Raw genomic sequence first — 14,363 nt, 5'->3', positions numbered from 1 at the left:
TAGCATGATAGATTAAGAGGCAGCACTTTGAATAACTCTTTCAATTTATAGCTTTTGAAGAAAAGTGGTCATTATTGGCCAATTCTTTGAAATAGAGTCGAGAACCTCAACCCCACCATTTCACTATTCTAGAACAATCTAGAAGTGAGCCGTCTCACACTATTACAGAGACGAGTGTGCCATAAAAGAAAGATCATTGAAACAAAAGTGGAACAAACATATAAATGTAAGGAAAGGAGAACCCTAAAAAAAGAAGGTTTTAAAGTATGTCCAAGGGAAAGTCGCCGTTCAAGTCTTAAACCTTATCTACCGGATGTTATTGAGCCCTAACCTTCATCAAAAAGTGCAATCGGGTTTTAAAATTTTTAATAGGTTTATAAATCTTTATCGAAAAATACAATGAAGTCATAAATTGAAAAATGCAAGTTGACGATCTAGCATAAGTATCTTTTTAGGTGACACTTAGGCAATTTTAATTTTTTTTTTTAATCGAAATGACTTGATTGTACATTTTAAAGAAGACTTAGGAATTGATTGAAATAATTGAAAATTTTAAGACTTCCTATGCAATTTTCCTCATTTCCCATGAAGAGAAGGAGGAGGGAAAGTGTTGTAAGGAGTTGAATCGTGCTCGCTTGGACTCCAACTGCTCCTTCTGCTATGATCCTGCCCAAAGGAGTTTGTTTTCGAGCATTCTAACATTTTCAGATGTCTCCGGTCGAACAGATGGATCGCCATCTGTGCGAAACAATGCTAATCAGACTAATCGCTCTACTTCTTCTTCCACTTAGTTTCCTTGCAAATTGGGATCGATCGCTCTTCCCAACTTGTTCTTCTTTCATAAATCCACCAATCCATCCTTCCAAACCGAGATTGTCGTCACACGCCAGCATATTGAGAGTGACATCCGTGTGCTGATGTGTGACCTCTACTGCAGGTGTTACGCACGTCATCAGTGACGTCATCCGACATGTCCACAAAACAACATCCTTCACCACATGTGTTGCCGCACTAGCAAGTCGCCACGTCATCCGCCACATCGCCCCTGACTGTTGACCGAAGACCATTGATCGTTGACTAACCATTGACTTGCACTGATCGACCAATGACCAGTTCAAATCAAACCGGCTAGACTGATTTTTTTTCCCATTTCTAGCCTGTTCGTGCACTCTTCAACTGGTTTTTGGCGCTTTGTGATCGGTTCCAAAGTTATCTCGACGTGCTGAATCCATTTTCGGCCTTATTTTCTACACATATGCTTACAACGTACTGGTTTCTTCATTTTTTTTTTTCTGTTTTTATACTGGTAAAGTGCTTATAATGGATAAATTAAAAATCTCAATGCCCACTCCGATCATTTTGAATGGTTCCATTTATGTTCTATGAGCTCAAGAAATATCAATTTACTCAAAAGGACTGCGCATACTAAGATTACTAGTAAAACTAAGGATAAATTTGTTGCCCATTAGGTTAAATAGGATAAGGAGTCATCATATTCTCACTTGGGCTTTTATCAGTTGCATGTGCATTAGTGAAGTTGAACCTCTTGTTAGATGGAACTCGCATGGAAAGAGTACTAAATTGATTAATTTTATGGATTAATACCATAAAATAATCTCAAATTGGTATTCATGATATATAGACCCTGAACTAATTATAGTCTCACAAGAATCTCAAACCGGTAATGACCCTAATTTTTTAAAAGTGGTTGCAATGAGCCAAAGGGATGATTTCCACCAACGAATCGCCAAAACATTAATCAAGTCGAAACATATACGAGGTCGATTAATCTTTAATTCATTAAAAAACCAAGAAAAAAAATCAATCTAACAGGAAGCACAATGCCCGCCTGGGAGGTTTTTCTCTGCTTCATTGCATACTCCCACTATAGATTGAGTTGACCGCATAAGGTCCAGAGACAAAAATTTCATCTATAAATGGCCACTGCAAAGGTCCTCTGCCAATGCTAATTTAAAAGTCTCGTAAGGTGAAAGATCCAAGCGTTCGAATATGAAAATCATGGACAAACCTGAATTCCCTGCCACAGGAAAACCATCAACTGGCAAGTGAGGTGAAGATGACATGTTTACTAGCACCATTGCATAATTTGCTTCCCTCCCTCCCCGCATGATCTCCTCCTTCAATTTCTCATCCACAAATACAACCATGTCTGGTCACAAACTTAAAACTACTTGAAAGCCAAGTCTCGCGAATTCGCCTCCGCCTCTAGGCGCTAAGTGTCTACATTGTCCTCAACATAAAAAACGCTAACAAGTCTAATTCTCAGCAGTTGAGTTGTCCTCCCTCATTGTCGATCACGACGGCTTTGCAAAAGTCGTCTCGGAAGAAAACTTGCGTTGCCAAAAAAGGGAAAAAGCACGGATGAATTAGTCGTCCAGGAGTACAGAGCACAAGGATCAAGTCAATTTATCCCCCATGGTAGTTAAGTTTCACTTACATCCCTGAAAAACATTTTACATAGTGTAAAAGTATACTTAACATATCGATATGCTAGTTGAGGGCCCTGCGCTTTGAAGAATTTGAAAATTGACTTACTGATATTTGGTGATAACTACACGTAGTTTGACATTCATTCACAGATACTCAGATAGGCTAAATCGTCGCCTTTTTTTAATGTCTTTTGAATTCTTACTATCGATTTCGCTCAGAAGCTTGCAATCCTTACATGAAACACATAACACAAGATTAGCGGAGTCAGTGGAAGCGGAAGATGATGCTGAATATGAAAGAAGGTTGATCCAGATGTAGTATCGCTGTGCCTGTCAGAGAGCAATTCTGGATGAAGGAGAAGGAGGGAAAGAGTAGTAATTGGTGGAATCACTGTTTCTACTCCAACTGTGCCGACTGCTGAGATCCTGCTCCTGCCTGAGCAATTGGTTTCCGAGCATTCTGATTACTCGAGACAGATCGGGTTGGACTGATGGATTAGTATCCACACACAACAATGCCAATTGGACTAGTTGCTTTGCTTCTTCTTCCACATAGTTCCCCCACAAGCTAGGATCAATCACACTTTCCAACTTGTTCTCGTTCATCATCTGGCTAATCCATTTTTCCAAACTGAGATTTTCATCTGCTAGCAGACCAAACTCCGTGCTCTTCTGTACGCAGATAAGGTGGAGAAGAGTTTTGCCAAAGGCGAAAACATCGTCCTTGAGCATGCTCCACTCGATATTCCCTTCTCTGATTTACTCTCGTCCACGATGTCCGCACTGTAGAAACCTCCTGTCTCAGCCTTTTTAACTAGGACAGCTAGCAACATACTTGACAGGCAAAAGCGGCGTGGCATGATCCTAACATTACTTTGATTGTGCAGCCGGTGCAATCAAAGTACGTTATCAATCCACCCCCAAAACTATAAATCCTGAACCTCATTAACCCAGAAATCATCTTTGGCATCTCTTTTCATTTCATAGCAAATCCCCGACCCTAACTCTTCAACCTGGATCTAGGAATGAAGCTGTACACAGAAGCAGTTTGTTCCTTACCCCACTGAAAATTCCCTTACACATCTGCGCATCCTTACCCGATGTTAAAGAAAATGGAGCAAGATAGTGACCAAGAGGCTCGCATGGCTTCCCTGTGTAGTCGACTAGGTCATTTGTGGCCTAGAACAAAGAAAGCAATAATGGATGAATTTGTTACAAAAGAAAGCTTGGAGGAAGGAGCACGTACATTATTTGGCCGTCTGTATTGCAGCCCAGAGATTAACTTCCAAGCGTTTCAATTCACCATGAAAAAAGCATGGAAAACAGAAAAGGTATTGTGTTCTCATCTAGAAGTCGGTCTATTTTCTTTTGTATTCGAAACTGTACAAGAGAAAAATAGGGTTCTGGAAACAGGACCTTGGTCTTTTTCAAGACATTTGCTGATTCTGAAACCATGGGTCCCTAGCACCATACCTCAATGCCTCCCTTTTGATGCTTGTGCTTTCTGGATGCACATTCTGGGGCTCCCTGTGGAAGCTAGAAAAGAGGAAGTTATTCGTAATATTGCTGGAAGAATTGGTAGAGTTGAGGCTATCAAAATCGAATCGAAAGGATTCGTTGGTGTCACAGTCAGTAAGGCTAAGGTCAATCTAAATTTGACATCCCCACTGGAATCCGGCTTACTACAGCTTCATGGGAAAGGAACTATGGTTAGACTTCCGTTATGAGAGACTGCCTTCTTATTGTTATTCATGTGGAAAGATGGGGCACTTTGCCCAAAACTGCTCAGATATTACATATGTCGAGGAAGTTTTTGCTGATAATACCAATATGTATTACGGATCATGGTTGCGAACGGAGATGAATACCCACAGCCCCTTTTGGAAATCCTTCTATGATATAGATATAACTGGAAGGATGGAGGAGGAGTCTATCCCAGAATCCCCAGAGAATTCTAAATTGCCTGATCCATCGCAGAAAAAGGCTGGGGAGAAAGGAAAAGGCAAACTCTCTAAAGAAGAGAAAGGCAAAAGAAAGATGAGTGAGCTTGAACCTTTAACCTCAAATGCGGATATGTCCAAAGTGATGGGTGATACAGCTGGAGAAAGAACCCTTATGATAGAACTCCCTTCAACCCAAGTTAGTCGAGTGACTCTGAAAGAAAGCCAGACAAGAACAAAGCTTAGAGAGCCTAAAAGAGGAAGAAAAAATGTGAACTGGGATGAGAAGGCTATGTTGTTAGATGAAGCAAACTTTCTGGAAACCCCTGTAACCTCTGCTGAGGAACCAACATTACGGGCTTTGGTGGCTTGCCCGAATAAGCCACCAGGTTACAAATGACCGTCCTTTCCTGGAACTGTCAAGGGTTGGGCACACCATTGACAGTTCAAGCCCTCAAAGCCATTATGGCTCAAGAAAGGCCCAACTTAGTGTTTTTATGTGAAACAAAGAATCAAGAAAGGGTGGTTCAACGAGTGAGGAAGAGACTTATGTTGCAGAAACAGTTTGTGGTTAATCCTACAGGAGTTGGTGGTGGTTTAGCTCTATTATGGAAAGAAGATGCTGAAGTTTCAATTTTCGAAGCTACTGATAATTATATTGATATTCAGTATGTTGACCCAATTCAGAAAATTCCCTTTAGGGTGACTTTTGTCTATGCGCCAGCAACATATCGAGCAAGACTCATTACTTGGGAGAAGATCAGACAACTCAGGTTTCTAAATAACCTTCCTTGGGTCTGGTTGGGGGATTTTAATGAAACGCTTTACCATTGGGAAAAGGTAGGAATGAGAGATTCTGATAATTATAGAATGCAAACTTTCAAAGAATTGCTAGATAGTTGTGGAATGATGGATCTGGATAGCAAGGGATGTGCATTTACTTGGTCTAATAATAGAGAAGAAGAGTATCTAGTCAAGAAGAGACTGGACAGGGCTGTTTGTAACCTAGAATGGAGATTATCTTTCCCTCTGGCGGAGGTTTTTGCCTTGCCTGCTATAGGCTCAGATCACAGTCCTATTGTTCTCTCTTTAACAGCTGAAAGAATTAGAAGAAGAAAAAATTTCAGATTTGAAGCCTTCTGGATGGAAAGTGAGGAATGCGGAGGTGTCATCAAGGAAACATGGGAGAAAGTAGAACAATCAGATGCTGACTTGGTTCATAAGCCGAAAAAAGTATCGGAAGCCCTGGAGAAATGGAGTAAAAAAAGCTTTCCAAACAGCCGAAAGTGTCTCCAAGAGTTGAAATTTGAACTCGAATCCCTGACAAATGAACCAAACCCGAATCAGAATAGCAGTAAGAGGGAGGAGATCCTAAACCAAATTGAGAATCTGTGGAGGAGGGAAGAAATGTATTGGGGTGTTAGATCGAGAATCAATTGGCTGAAATGGGGAGACAAAAATACCAAATTCTTTCATGCAACCACCATCCAAAGAAGACAGCGCAACAGAATCTCCATGTTAAAACCAGTTGGACAGGAAATATGGGTCAGAGATCCCTTGCAACTGAAGGAGATGACCACTGATTTTTTCAAAGAACTATACTGCTCTGGAGGACCGAGAAATTTCTTTCCAGTGTTAGAGCAATGCCCCAGTATAGTCTCCAATGAGATGAATGCAGAGTTGTCAACTTCCATTACCATGACAGAGATACAAAAGGCTGTTTTTGAAATGGGATCCTTGAAAGCCCCAGGTCCTGATGGTCTTAATGGATTGTTTTATCAACAGAATTGGGAGAATATTAAAATGGGAATCTTCAAGGAAATAAAAGGCTTCTTTGAGACTGGAGCATTGAACCCTGATTTGAACAAAACTCACATTACACTCATACCTAAAGTCAAAAACCCAAAAAGACTCGACCAATTCAGGCCAATTAGTTTGTGAAATTTTGCGTACAAAATCTTCTCTAAGATCCTTGCTAATAGGCTCAAGCCGTGGTTGCCTGATCTGATTGCCGAAGAACAAAGTGCTTTCGTGGGGGGAAGACAAATTCAAGATAACATCCTGGTGGTTCAGGAAGTCCTACATCAAATGAGAATCAGGAAAAGCAAGAAAAGATTTTGAGCCATCCTTAAAGTTGACATGAAAAAGGCTTATGATAGGGTGGAATGGGATTTTCTGGAAGCTTGTCTATTGAAGATGGGTTTCTGTTCTTTTTGGGTGGACAGAGTAACGTCATGTGTTACATCAGCAACCTTCAGTGTTAAACTCAATGGCGAGCCTTTACCGTATTTTAAACCATCAAGAGGTATTCGACAGGGAGACCCCATCTCACCATACCTTTTTATTCTTATGTCAAACACTCTTTCAATGCTGATGAGGAAGGCGGTGAGCGACGGAATCATCAGAGGCATAAAGTTAAAAAGCCATTGTCCAACTTTGTCGCACTTACTTTTCGCAGGTGATTCTATTTTTTTCTTGGATGGTAAACTGGTGGAAGTTCAAAATTTGGCTTCAATCTTGAATCAGTATTGTTATGCTTCGGGTCAAGATATTAATCATAATAAGTCGGGGTTGTTCATGGGTCCAAACTGCCCATATCGGTTACAAGAGAGTCCGGCATCTGCATTGAGAGTTCCGGTGATGGAAAAAACAGGGAAATACCTAGGAATCCCATCTGATTGGGGAGAATAAAAAAAACAGATGTTCTCTTGGATTAACGCGAGAGTGAATATGAAGCTTGAAGGTTGGAAAGAAACCCTCATATCCAAGGCGGGGAAAGAGATTCTAATAAAATCAGTGGTACAGGCAATTCCACAGTATGCAATGTCGATATTCAAGATACCCACTTCAATCTGCAAATCAATGGAGAGGAAAATCGCGTCTTTTTGGTGGAGTAATAGTGAGTCCAAAACCGGACAGCACTGGAAAAGATGGGATATCCTGAAAACCAGAAAGGACAAAGGGGGGCTAGGCTTTAAAGATCTTATGGATTTCAACAAAGCTATGCTAGGTAAGCAAGCTTGGAGAATAGCTCAAAATCGAGTTCACATGTGGAGCAGATTGCTAAAAGGATTGTATTACCCGGACAAATCCTTTTTTCATGCGAAGAAAGGTTCAAGACCATCCTGGGGCTGGCAAAGTATTCTTTATGGAAGAGAAGCCATTTCGGGGTCAGTGAGTTGGTCAATAGGCAATGGCGAAACGGTTAACATAAGAGAGGACCCTTGGCTAAAGAGGGGTATTATAGGTGGTCCAGCAAATGTAAATGACCCTTCTTTTGTAGCAGATCTCATTTTAAAACAGAATGCTATGTGGGATGAATCAACACTTAGACGTGTATTTGATGAAGAACTAGTTAAAGAGATCTCGTCTATACCGCTAAACCTGCCTCTTGGAAAGGACAAGCTTATATGGACAGGGAAACAATCGGGAGATTATACAATAAAGAATGGCTACAATGTTATCAGAGATAAAGTACCCCCGACCTTCCTTTGATGAAGCTTCAACATCTTTTCAACCATCTCGCAGATTATGGAACAGAATTTGGAAGGCACATATCCCCCCAAAAATTCAGTTTTTCCCGTGGAATGTTTGTCAGAATGCCATTCCCACAAAGGAAAACCTCTCTAAGCGAGGCATAATCACTCGGCTCCCGTGCTCGGTGTGTAACTTAGATGTGGAAACTACAGAGCATATATTTCTACAATGCTCATGGACAGAGCAAATCTGGCAAGACCCCCTCACTTTTGGGCATAACCGGAGACCAAGCGGTATGCGGATGGATGAGTGGTTACGGGATGTTTTAGAGAGACAGGATCTCAGTATCTCCTTTGAATTGATTGCAACAACTCTTTGGTGCATCCGGAAAAAGAGGAATGATTCGGTTTTCGGAGGAAGTAGACCAAACGCAACAAACCTTATCCATGATGCAGAATTAATCTTGAAAAGTTATACCAGATGGAATAAAAAGATCTTAATATTGCCGAAGGGAGATCAAGCTTCCGTCCCAAATGGATACCTCCGACAACCTCAGCTCTAAAGCTTAAACATTGATGCCTCCATCGGCAACGACACAAATGAACGGAGCTATCGCCGGTGTTCTTCGGGACTCGAAAGGTACTGCGCTTGATGGATTCGTAGAGATAACCCCTCCTTTCTCGCCAATTGTTGCAGAAGCACAAGCCTTAGTACACGGTCTGAATTTTCTGAAGTCGAGGAGAGAGAAGAAAATGCAGATATTAGTGGAGTCTGACCGCTATACTTTGGTGAGTGCGGTCAATGCGAGTAGGGGAGTTAAGGCTGGGAAGCTGAAAGTCGGATAGGTGAAGCCCAACACTTATTGGCCCGGATGAATAATGTATCGGTGGCGCATTGTGATAGAAGAGCCAACGAAGTAGCCGACTCGTTAGCCAAAACCCACCGTTCTAATAATGTGCCTGTATCTTGGTTATCTAGACCTCCTCAAAGTTTATGGAATTTGCTTTGTTTTGATGCCCCCTCATTGGGCTTTTCATGTAATGACTCTTGAGTTTTCGCTATGAAGTTATTTCCATTCCGACAAAAAAAAAAAAAAAAAGACCTCTTGCTGCTCCCAAGGCTAAACGCTTGCGAGTCATCCAATCGAGAGGTCGGGGCGACCAATCCGGTCTCTCTCTACCACAATGGGCAAGGCTGTAATGGATCATCTAGGGATAGACCAGGATAAGCTCCTTCTTGGTCCTGCAAAAGCCGCTCAGACGTAGCATGTTTGAGTGTGCCCGAACCGAGCTTGCGGCTTGCACTTCTCTTTCAAAAGCCTCTTCGCTCTCTTGATCATGGGCGGTTGCTCTTTTCACTGCCATGACAGAACCGTCCGCTAAGCGTCCCCAGTAAACCGCACCGAATCCACCTTCCGCGAAGAAGTCGTGGCGGCTAAAGTTCTGCGTTGCAGCTCGGAGCTCTTTTAGGGAGAAGCTTCTAGGATGCACTCGATCCTCTTCACTGGACTCGGAGAAACTGAAGGTTCGTAGATTGAACACCATGTTAGAGAACTTCAATTCTTCTTCAACGCATACGAGTGGTGTGAGCCTGGTAATGTCTTTTGGTTGGTGCTGGTTGATTCCGGAGTTCCTTTTTCCGAACCACCATAGAAAGACAAGGAATGCTGGAGTAAATTGTTCGACAATTGTTTGTTTTGTGGGCCAAATTGATAGAGAAAAGGGTCTTAACTTGGTTAGACAAGACAAGGAATGCTGGAGTAAATCAACGACAATGACTAAAATATCTCTCGAGTTTGAAAGTTCGAAATCCGACCCGAAAAGAATGTGCGAAAGCCGGGCCACGTGAGAGGGAAAAGAAGAACCAGGTGCATAAGATTTGGCCTCTAAATCGGACCATGTAAGAGGGAAAGTCAACGTTGAACTTTGACAGATCAACTTGGTGTTCGACTGAAGTTGGGGCTTGCGTACGTGGATGTCGGAAAATCGTGCAAGAAACATTGTCGGTTGTTTGTTTGTAAAACAAATCAAATGGTGCATTTCTTTACCCAAAAACTATTATGCTAGTAAAATCTTATTTCTTATTGTCACAAATGAAGATATGGGCTGAGTGGGTTAGATCCTATTATACCCACTTGTAGATTAGAATTGACACTAATCAATAATAATTATTATTTTTATTAAGTTAAAAAATTAAAACAATAAAATAACCGTTATCTTCTAGCGAATTAATGAAAAAAGAGTCACAAATATTTTTTTTATTATTTAATTTCGGATCTTTGTTTTCGACCTTATGGTTATTAGGCGCTCTTATATACTTTGGAAGGTTGTGTCTGTTTGGACATAAAATCTCAACATTTGTAAGGTTATGTATGTTCGGACGTAACTTCTTAAACATAAGTTTCGCTAATATATATTCAACGTTTTCTTAGTAGTATCATAACTTCCATTTTTGTTTTCTTTCAAGAGAAATACAGTCTTCTTTCTAATTGTCTTCTTTTGAGAATTTTTTTATGAGAAATATTAGAATTGCTAAATGATATTCTCATTCCGAGACTTTGTCGTATCATAAAGGATTTTTGTCAGTAATCATTAGCAATGTTGTGAGGCAAATAATTCCTTAAAGAGAATGTTATCGCGCATCAAAATCCAATTCCATTTCTTCCTGTTTCATATTTTATTTCCTAATAGGTGTGTGGGCCATGGCTTCTAGCTTGTGGCTGGCGACATTGGTGAAATACCTCCTGAAGAATTGCAAGTGTTTTGAAACGACATTTCTTATGGACGAAAAGCTACAAATCTTCCCCAAAAAAGAAGGCCACGACCCTCTTTCTGATTCACTTTTATAACAAATCATAAACAGTTGGTTCCCACCACATTACAATTTCAATAGAAAGAATTTCAGTAATTCTGTTGAATAAGAATCGAGAATTTCTTTATTAGATTGAGAGATTGTTTTCGCTAAAAATTATGAGTACTTAACATTGTGCGAGTTACTCGATAAAATCGAGGGTTAGGAAACACAATTGTGTCTTGAGTGACTATAGTGTGTTTGTAATCTCTATCGTATCGCTCGATCTATAGGAGAATCTGTGTTGCTCTCTTCGTGGGGTATGTCACATCAATCGAACTACGTATATCCGGTATCCGAATTATTTCCTTATTCAATTAATTTTATTATTGCAAAGTGAGAAGAGACATCTTATAGACAAAAAAAAAAGTAGAGAGTCTAAAATTTTCTTTAGTGTGGTATCAATTGAAAGAGAAAGCCATTAGTTGGCCAAAAAATGTCAAAAGAAAAGTGTTCATGCCATTAAAAATTCCAAACTGATATTGCAGGAAAAATTCGCTAATCTCTTGTCCATTGTCACAACTTATTACCAACTTAGATTCCGTGTTAATTCACAGCAAATTGAATCACGAGACAAACCCGCGGCTTAATAATCCGACAAGTCTAGTTGACTGGATAGGGTCTAGACGCAAAAGTTCCATTCATGAAGGGCGACAACAGAGGTCTTCTGCCGGCATTAAGGACAAATAATCAAAGGGAAGACCGGGGAAAAAGATGGATTGGAACGAGTCCCATCAACTAGAAGAGTCCAACGTCGAGTTATTGAAGAAGAAGTAGATGATCGACAGTTTCTTTGCAAACTAACAACCATAGACGATTGTCAAAGTTCAAGATTCAATCACCATTAGCCAATTGACAAAAAGTGACTTCTTCGATATTTCTTTTCTTTTGGCGGACCTCCTTTTTTTCGTTGAAAATGAATGATAATGATTGCTTATATTGTCTGAAATAATTAAGTCAATAAGAACTATTTTCATTATCGGCAACAATTTATGTCCAAATATTTTCATGAATGTTGAAAATATTTTTTGTTCATTCATTTTTTTTTATCGTTCATTTTTTTTGTAAGCAATACAGACAATCATTTTTAGAAAAATATTTTTTAAATTATTCATTTTTTTCGAAACAAACGGAGCCTTAGTCTCTTGCCAGTTTCTACCTATCCCTTCCGTGATAAGTTAGGACATAGCAATCCCCACAAGAAAGCAAAAGATATTTGGAAAACCATTGGGTACTGTAGCTGTGATATGCACCATTCAAACTTTGTGTACGTCCTAATATTAACTCCAACAGTATCTAGTATTTGCTCGACGAAGACATATTACAGAAGGATCTTATAAGCGAAACTGGAAATGAACATATTGGAACTTAGGTAAAACAGCAGAAGACACAAGTTGAACTCCGTGCTGAAGGTAAAAGAACAGACGCTGATCGAGATGTAGTATCGTGAGTGCCGGTGGTCATAAAGCCATTTCCGACGGAGAAGGAGGGATGGAGTAGTAAGGAGTCGAATCACACTCGCTTTGGCTCCAACTGCTCCTACTGCTAGGATCCTGCCCAAGCAATTGGCTTTCGAGCATTCGAACCACTTCAGACATCTCCAGTCGGATAGATGGATCGCCATCTGCGCACAATAATGCCAGTTGGAGTAGCTGCTCTGCTTCTTCTTCCTCATAGTCCCCCCGCAAATTGGGATCAATCAATCTTCCCAACTCGTTCTTGCTCATAAATCCACCAATCCATTCCGCCAAACTGAGATTTTCGCCATAAGGCAGCGCTTCATGTTTTGCAGGTGGCTGTCCAGAGATGAGCTCAAGAAGCACTTTCCCAAAGGCGTGAACATCATTCCTCAGTGTGCACTTTCCTGTGTGTAGGTACTCCGGGGCAATAAACTCGACTCTGCCGTCAGCATAGGTGGTGTCCACATAAACGTCTTCATAGAGACGATAGGTTGGAGAATCGGAATCGGAATCAGCTGAATCTTCTCCTTGGGATGAGGAGGAGACTCTCACGGGCCATTGAATAGTCCCTTCCGTTGCATTTCCATCGTGCATTATAAGGGCACGCCAAAAATTCCCTATCGCGGCCTCAAATCATTCATTCAGGAATATACTTGACATGCAAATGTCGCAGTGCATGATCTTGACATTGCCTTGATTATGTAGGTGTGCGAGACCTCTAGCCGCTCCCAAGGAAATGCGCATAAGAGTTGTGCAACCGAGAGGTTGGGTGGACCGATCCGGTCTAAGTCGAAGATGATATCTTAGATTCTTGTTGATCATCAAGGGGTAGACCAGTAACAGCTCTTTCTTGGTCTGGCAAAAGCCCCTCAGGCGTAGCACGTTCTGGTGCGCTGAAATTGAGCGTCCCACTTGAACTTCTGTTTCGGACTGTTCCTCGCTGCATTCGAAGACGGTGCGTGCTCTTTTTACTGCCACCGGAGAACCATCGGCTAAGCGCCCCCGGTAAAGCGTGCCGTATACACGTTCGCTAAAGAAGTTGTCTCGGCTAAAGTTGTGTGTGGCGACTTGGAGCTCCTTTAGGGAGAAGCTTTTAGGAGGAGGGGCATCATCTTCGAAACTGAAGGATCGGAGGTCGAACACCATCTTTAAGAAATCTCAAGTCCTCTGCAACACTAATTGGAAGGTACCGATCGATTCCCAAAGCCGCTCGGAGGAAGACTTTGGAGTACAAAGAGAGACTATTGCGCGATCATTAAACTTTCATCAAAGAGATTAATGCTCTGTCTTTTACCCAACTATTGGCAACAACCCGTAGCTGGACGACAAAGCATTCCAGGCGTTCTGAGCCTACAAGCCAACAATGCTTCGCGGCCCTCCTGCCTGCTAAGGCCTAGGGCGATTTTCGGTGTCAACAGAGATTGAGAGATTATTTATGTTAGATATTGGGTGTAATTACACAATCTGCAATGGAATTCATTGCTTCTTACCCCATGGATGTAGGTCATGTTAGAGTAACATTGCTGATACCACGTAAGGTTTTGTAAGACCATTGTCAACAGTTCTAAAAACTTAAGTTGTTAGAACAGTTGGCGATGGTCCACCAAATCTCACATGGTATTAGAGCAGCATGTCATGAGTTCAAATTTGTTTACGCTCCTATTTGCCTCTCCAATGAAATATGTCCACGCTCAATACAAGTAAAAAATACCAGACTAAGCATGATGGGGGAGCATTAGAGTAATTAAATATTAAACCACGCATTCATCCAACGAGTCTCAATGCCTACTCCGACCATTTTGAATGATTTCACTTATGTTCTATGGGCTCAACAAATGTCAATTTACTTGAAAGGACAACAGACTCTAACATTAAGTCATTGGTGATATTCACACGCCTACTGAGATTACTAGTTAAACTAAGGATAAATTTGTTGCCTATTAGGTTAAATGGGATAAGGAATCATCATACTCTCACTTGGACCTTTATCAGTTGCATGTGCATTAGTGAAGTTGAACCTATTGTTAGATGGAACTCGCATGGAAAAAGTACTAAATTGATTAATTTTACGGATTAATACCATAAAAAAAATCTCAAATTGGTACATACATATATCCCAAACTAATTATAGTCTCACAAGAATCTCAAACCGGTGATGCCCCTAATTTTTCAAAACTGGTTGCAAT

The 14,363-nt window shown here is 40.9% G+C and overlaps 3 protein-coding genes across 3 annotated transcripts; 1 reads left to right on the top strand and 2 right to left on the bottom strand.

Annotated features, from left to right (window-relative positions):
- The first annotated feature begins 7,120 nt into the window (after positions 1 to 7,120).
- On the top strand, positions 7,121 to 7,885 carry LOC125315966 (uncharacterized mitochondrial protein AtMg00310-like). The gene has a single exon (XM_048282595.1). It carries the CDS (start codon positions 7,121 to 7,123, stop codon positions 7,883 to 7,885), a length of 765 nt encoding a protein of 254 aa, XP_048138552.1.
- Positions 7,886 to 9,075: 1,190 nt separating this feature from the next.
- LOC115731097 (PTI1-like tyrosine-protein kinase At3g15890) lies at positions 9,076 to 9,411 on the bottom strand. The gene has a single exon (XM_030661725.2). It carries the CDS (start codon positions 9,409 to 9,411, stop codon positions 9,076 to 9,078), a length of 336 nt encoding a protein of 111 aa, XP_030517585.2.
- Positions 9,412 to 12,177: 2,766 nt separating this feature from the next.
- Positions 12,178 to 13,323, bottom strand: LOC115731094 (BRASSINOSTEROID INSENSITIVE 1-associated receptor kinase 1-like). The gene is made up of 2 exons (XM_030661723.1): positions 12,894 to 13,323; positions 12,178 to 12,794 (listed from the first exon to the last, which is right to left on the bottom strand). The coding sequence occupies exons 1-2, from the start codon at positions 13,321 to 13,323 to the stop codon at positions 12,178 to 12,180; spliced, it is 1,047 nt and encodes a 348-aa protein (XP_030517583.1).
- Positions 13,324 to 14,363: the final 1,040 nt, after the last annotated feature.

This window comes from Rhodamnia argentea, chromosome 7 (genome assembly GCF_020921035.1).
Source record: "Rhodamnia argentea isolate NSW1041297 chromosome 7, ASM2092103v1, whole genome shotgun sequence".
Taxonomy (NCBI): domain Eukaryota; kingdom Viridiplantae; phylum Streptophyta; class Magnoliopsida; order Myrtales; family Myrtaceae; genus Rhodamnia; species Rhodamnia argentea.
The sequence above is the reverse complement of the archived record's forward strand: the minus strand, read 5'-3'. Positions and strand labels throughout refer to the sequence as shown.

Excerpts from the sequence above, each read along its gene's own strand:
- LOC125315966 (XM_048282595.1), top strand. The coding sequence starts at position 7,121 with ATGAAGCTTGAAGGTTGGAAAGAAACCCTCATATCCAAGGCGGGGAAA.
- LOC115731097 (XM_030661725.2), bottom strand. The coding sequence starts at position 9,411 with ATGGTGTTCAATCTACGAACCTTCAGTTTCTCCGAGTCCAGTGAAGAG.
- LOC115731094 (XM_030661723.1), bottom strand. The coding sequence starts at position 13,323 with ATGGTGTTCGACCTCCGATCCTTCAGTTTCGAAGATGATGCCCCTCCT. Across the intron at positions 12,795-12,893 it reads TTCCTTGGGAGCGGCTAGAG|GGAATTTTTGGCGTGCCCTT; the intron begins GTCTCGCACACC and ends AGGCCGCGATAG.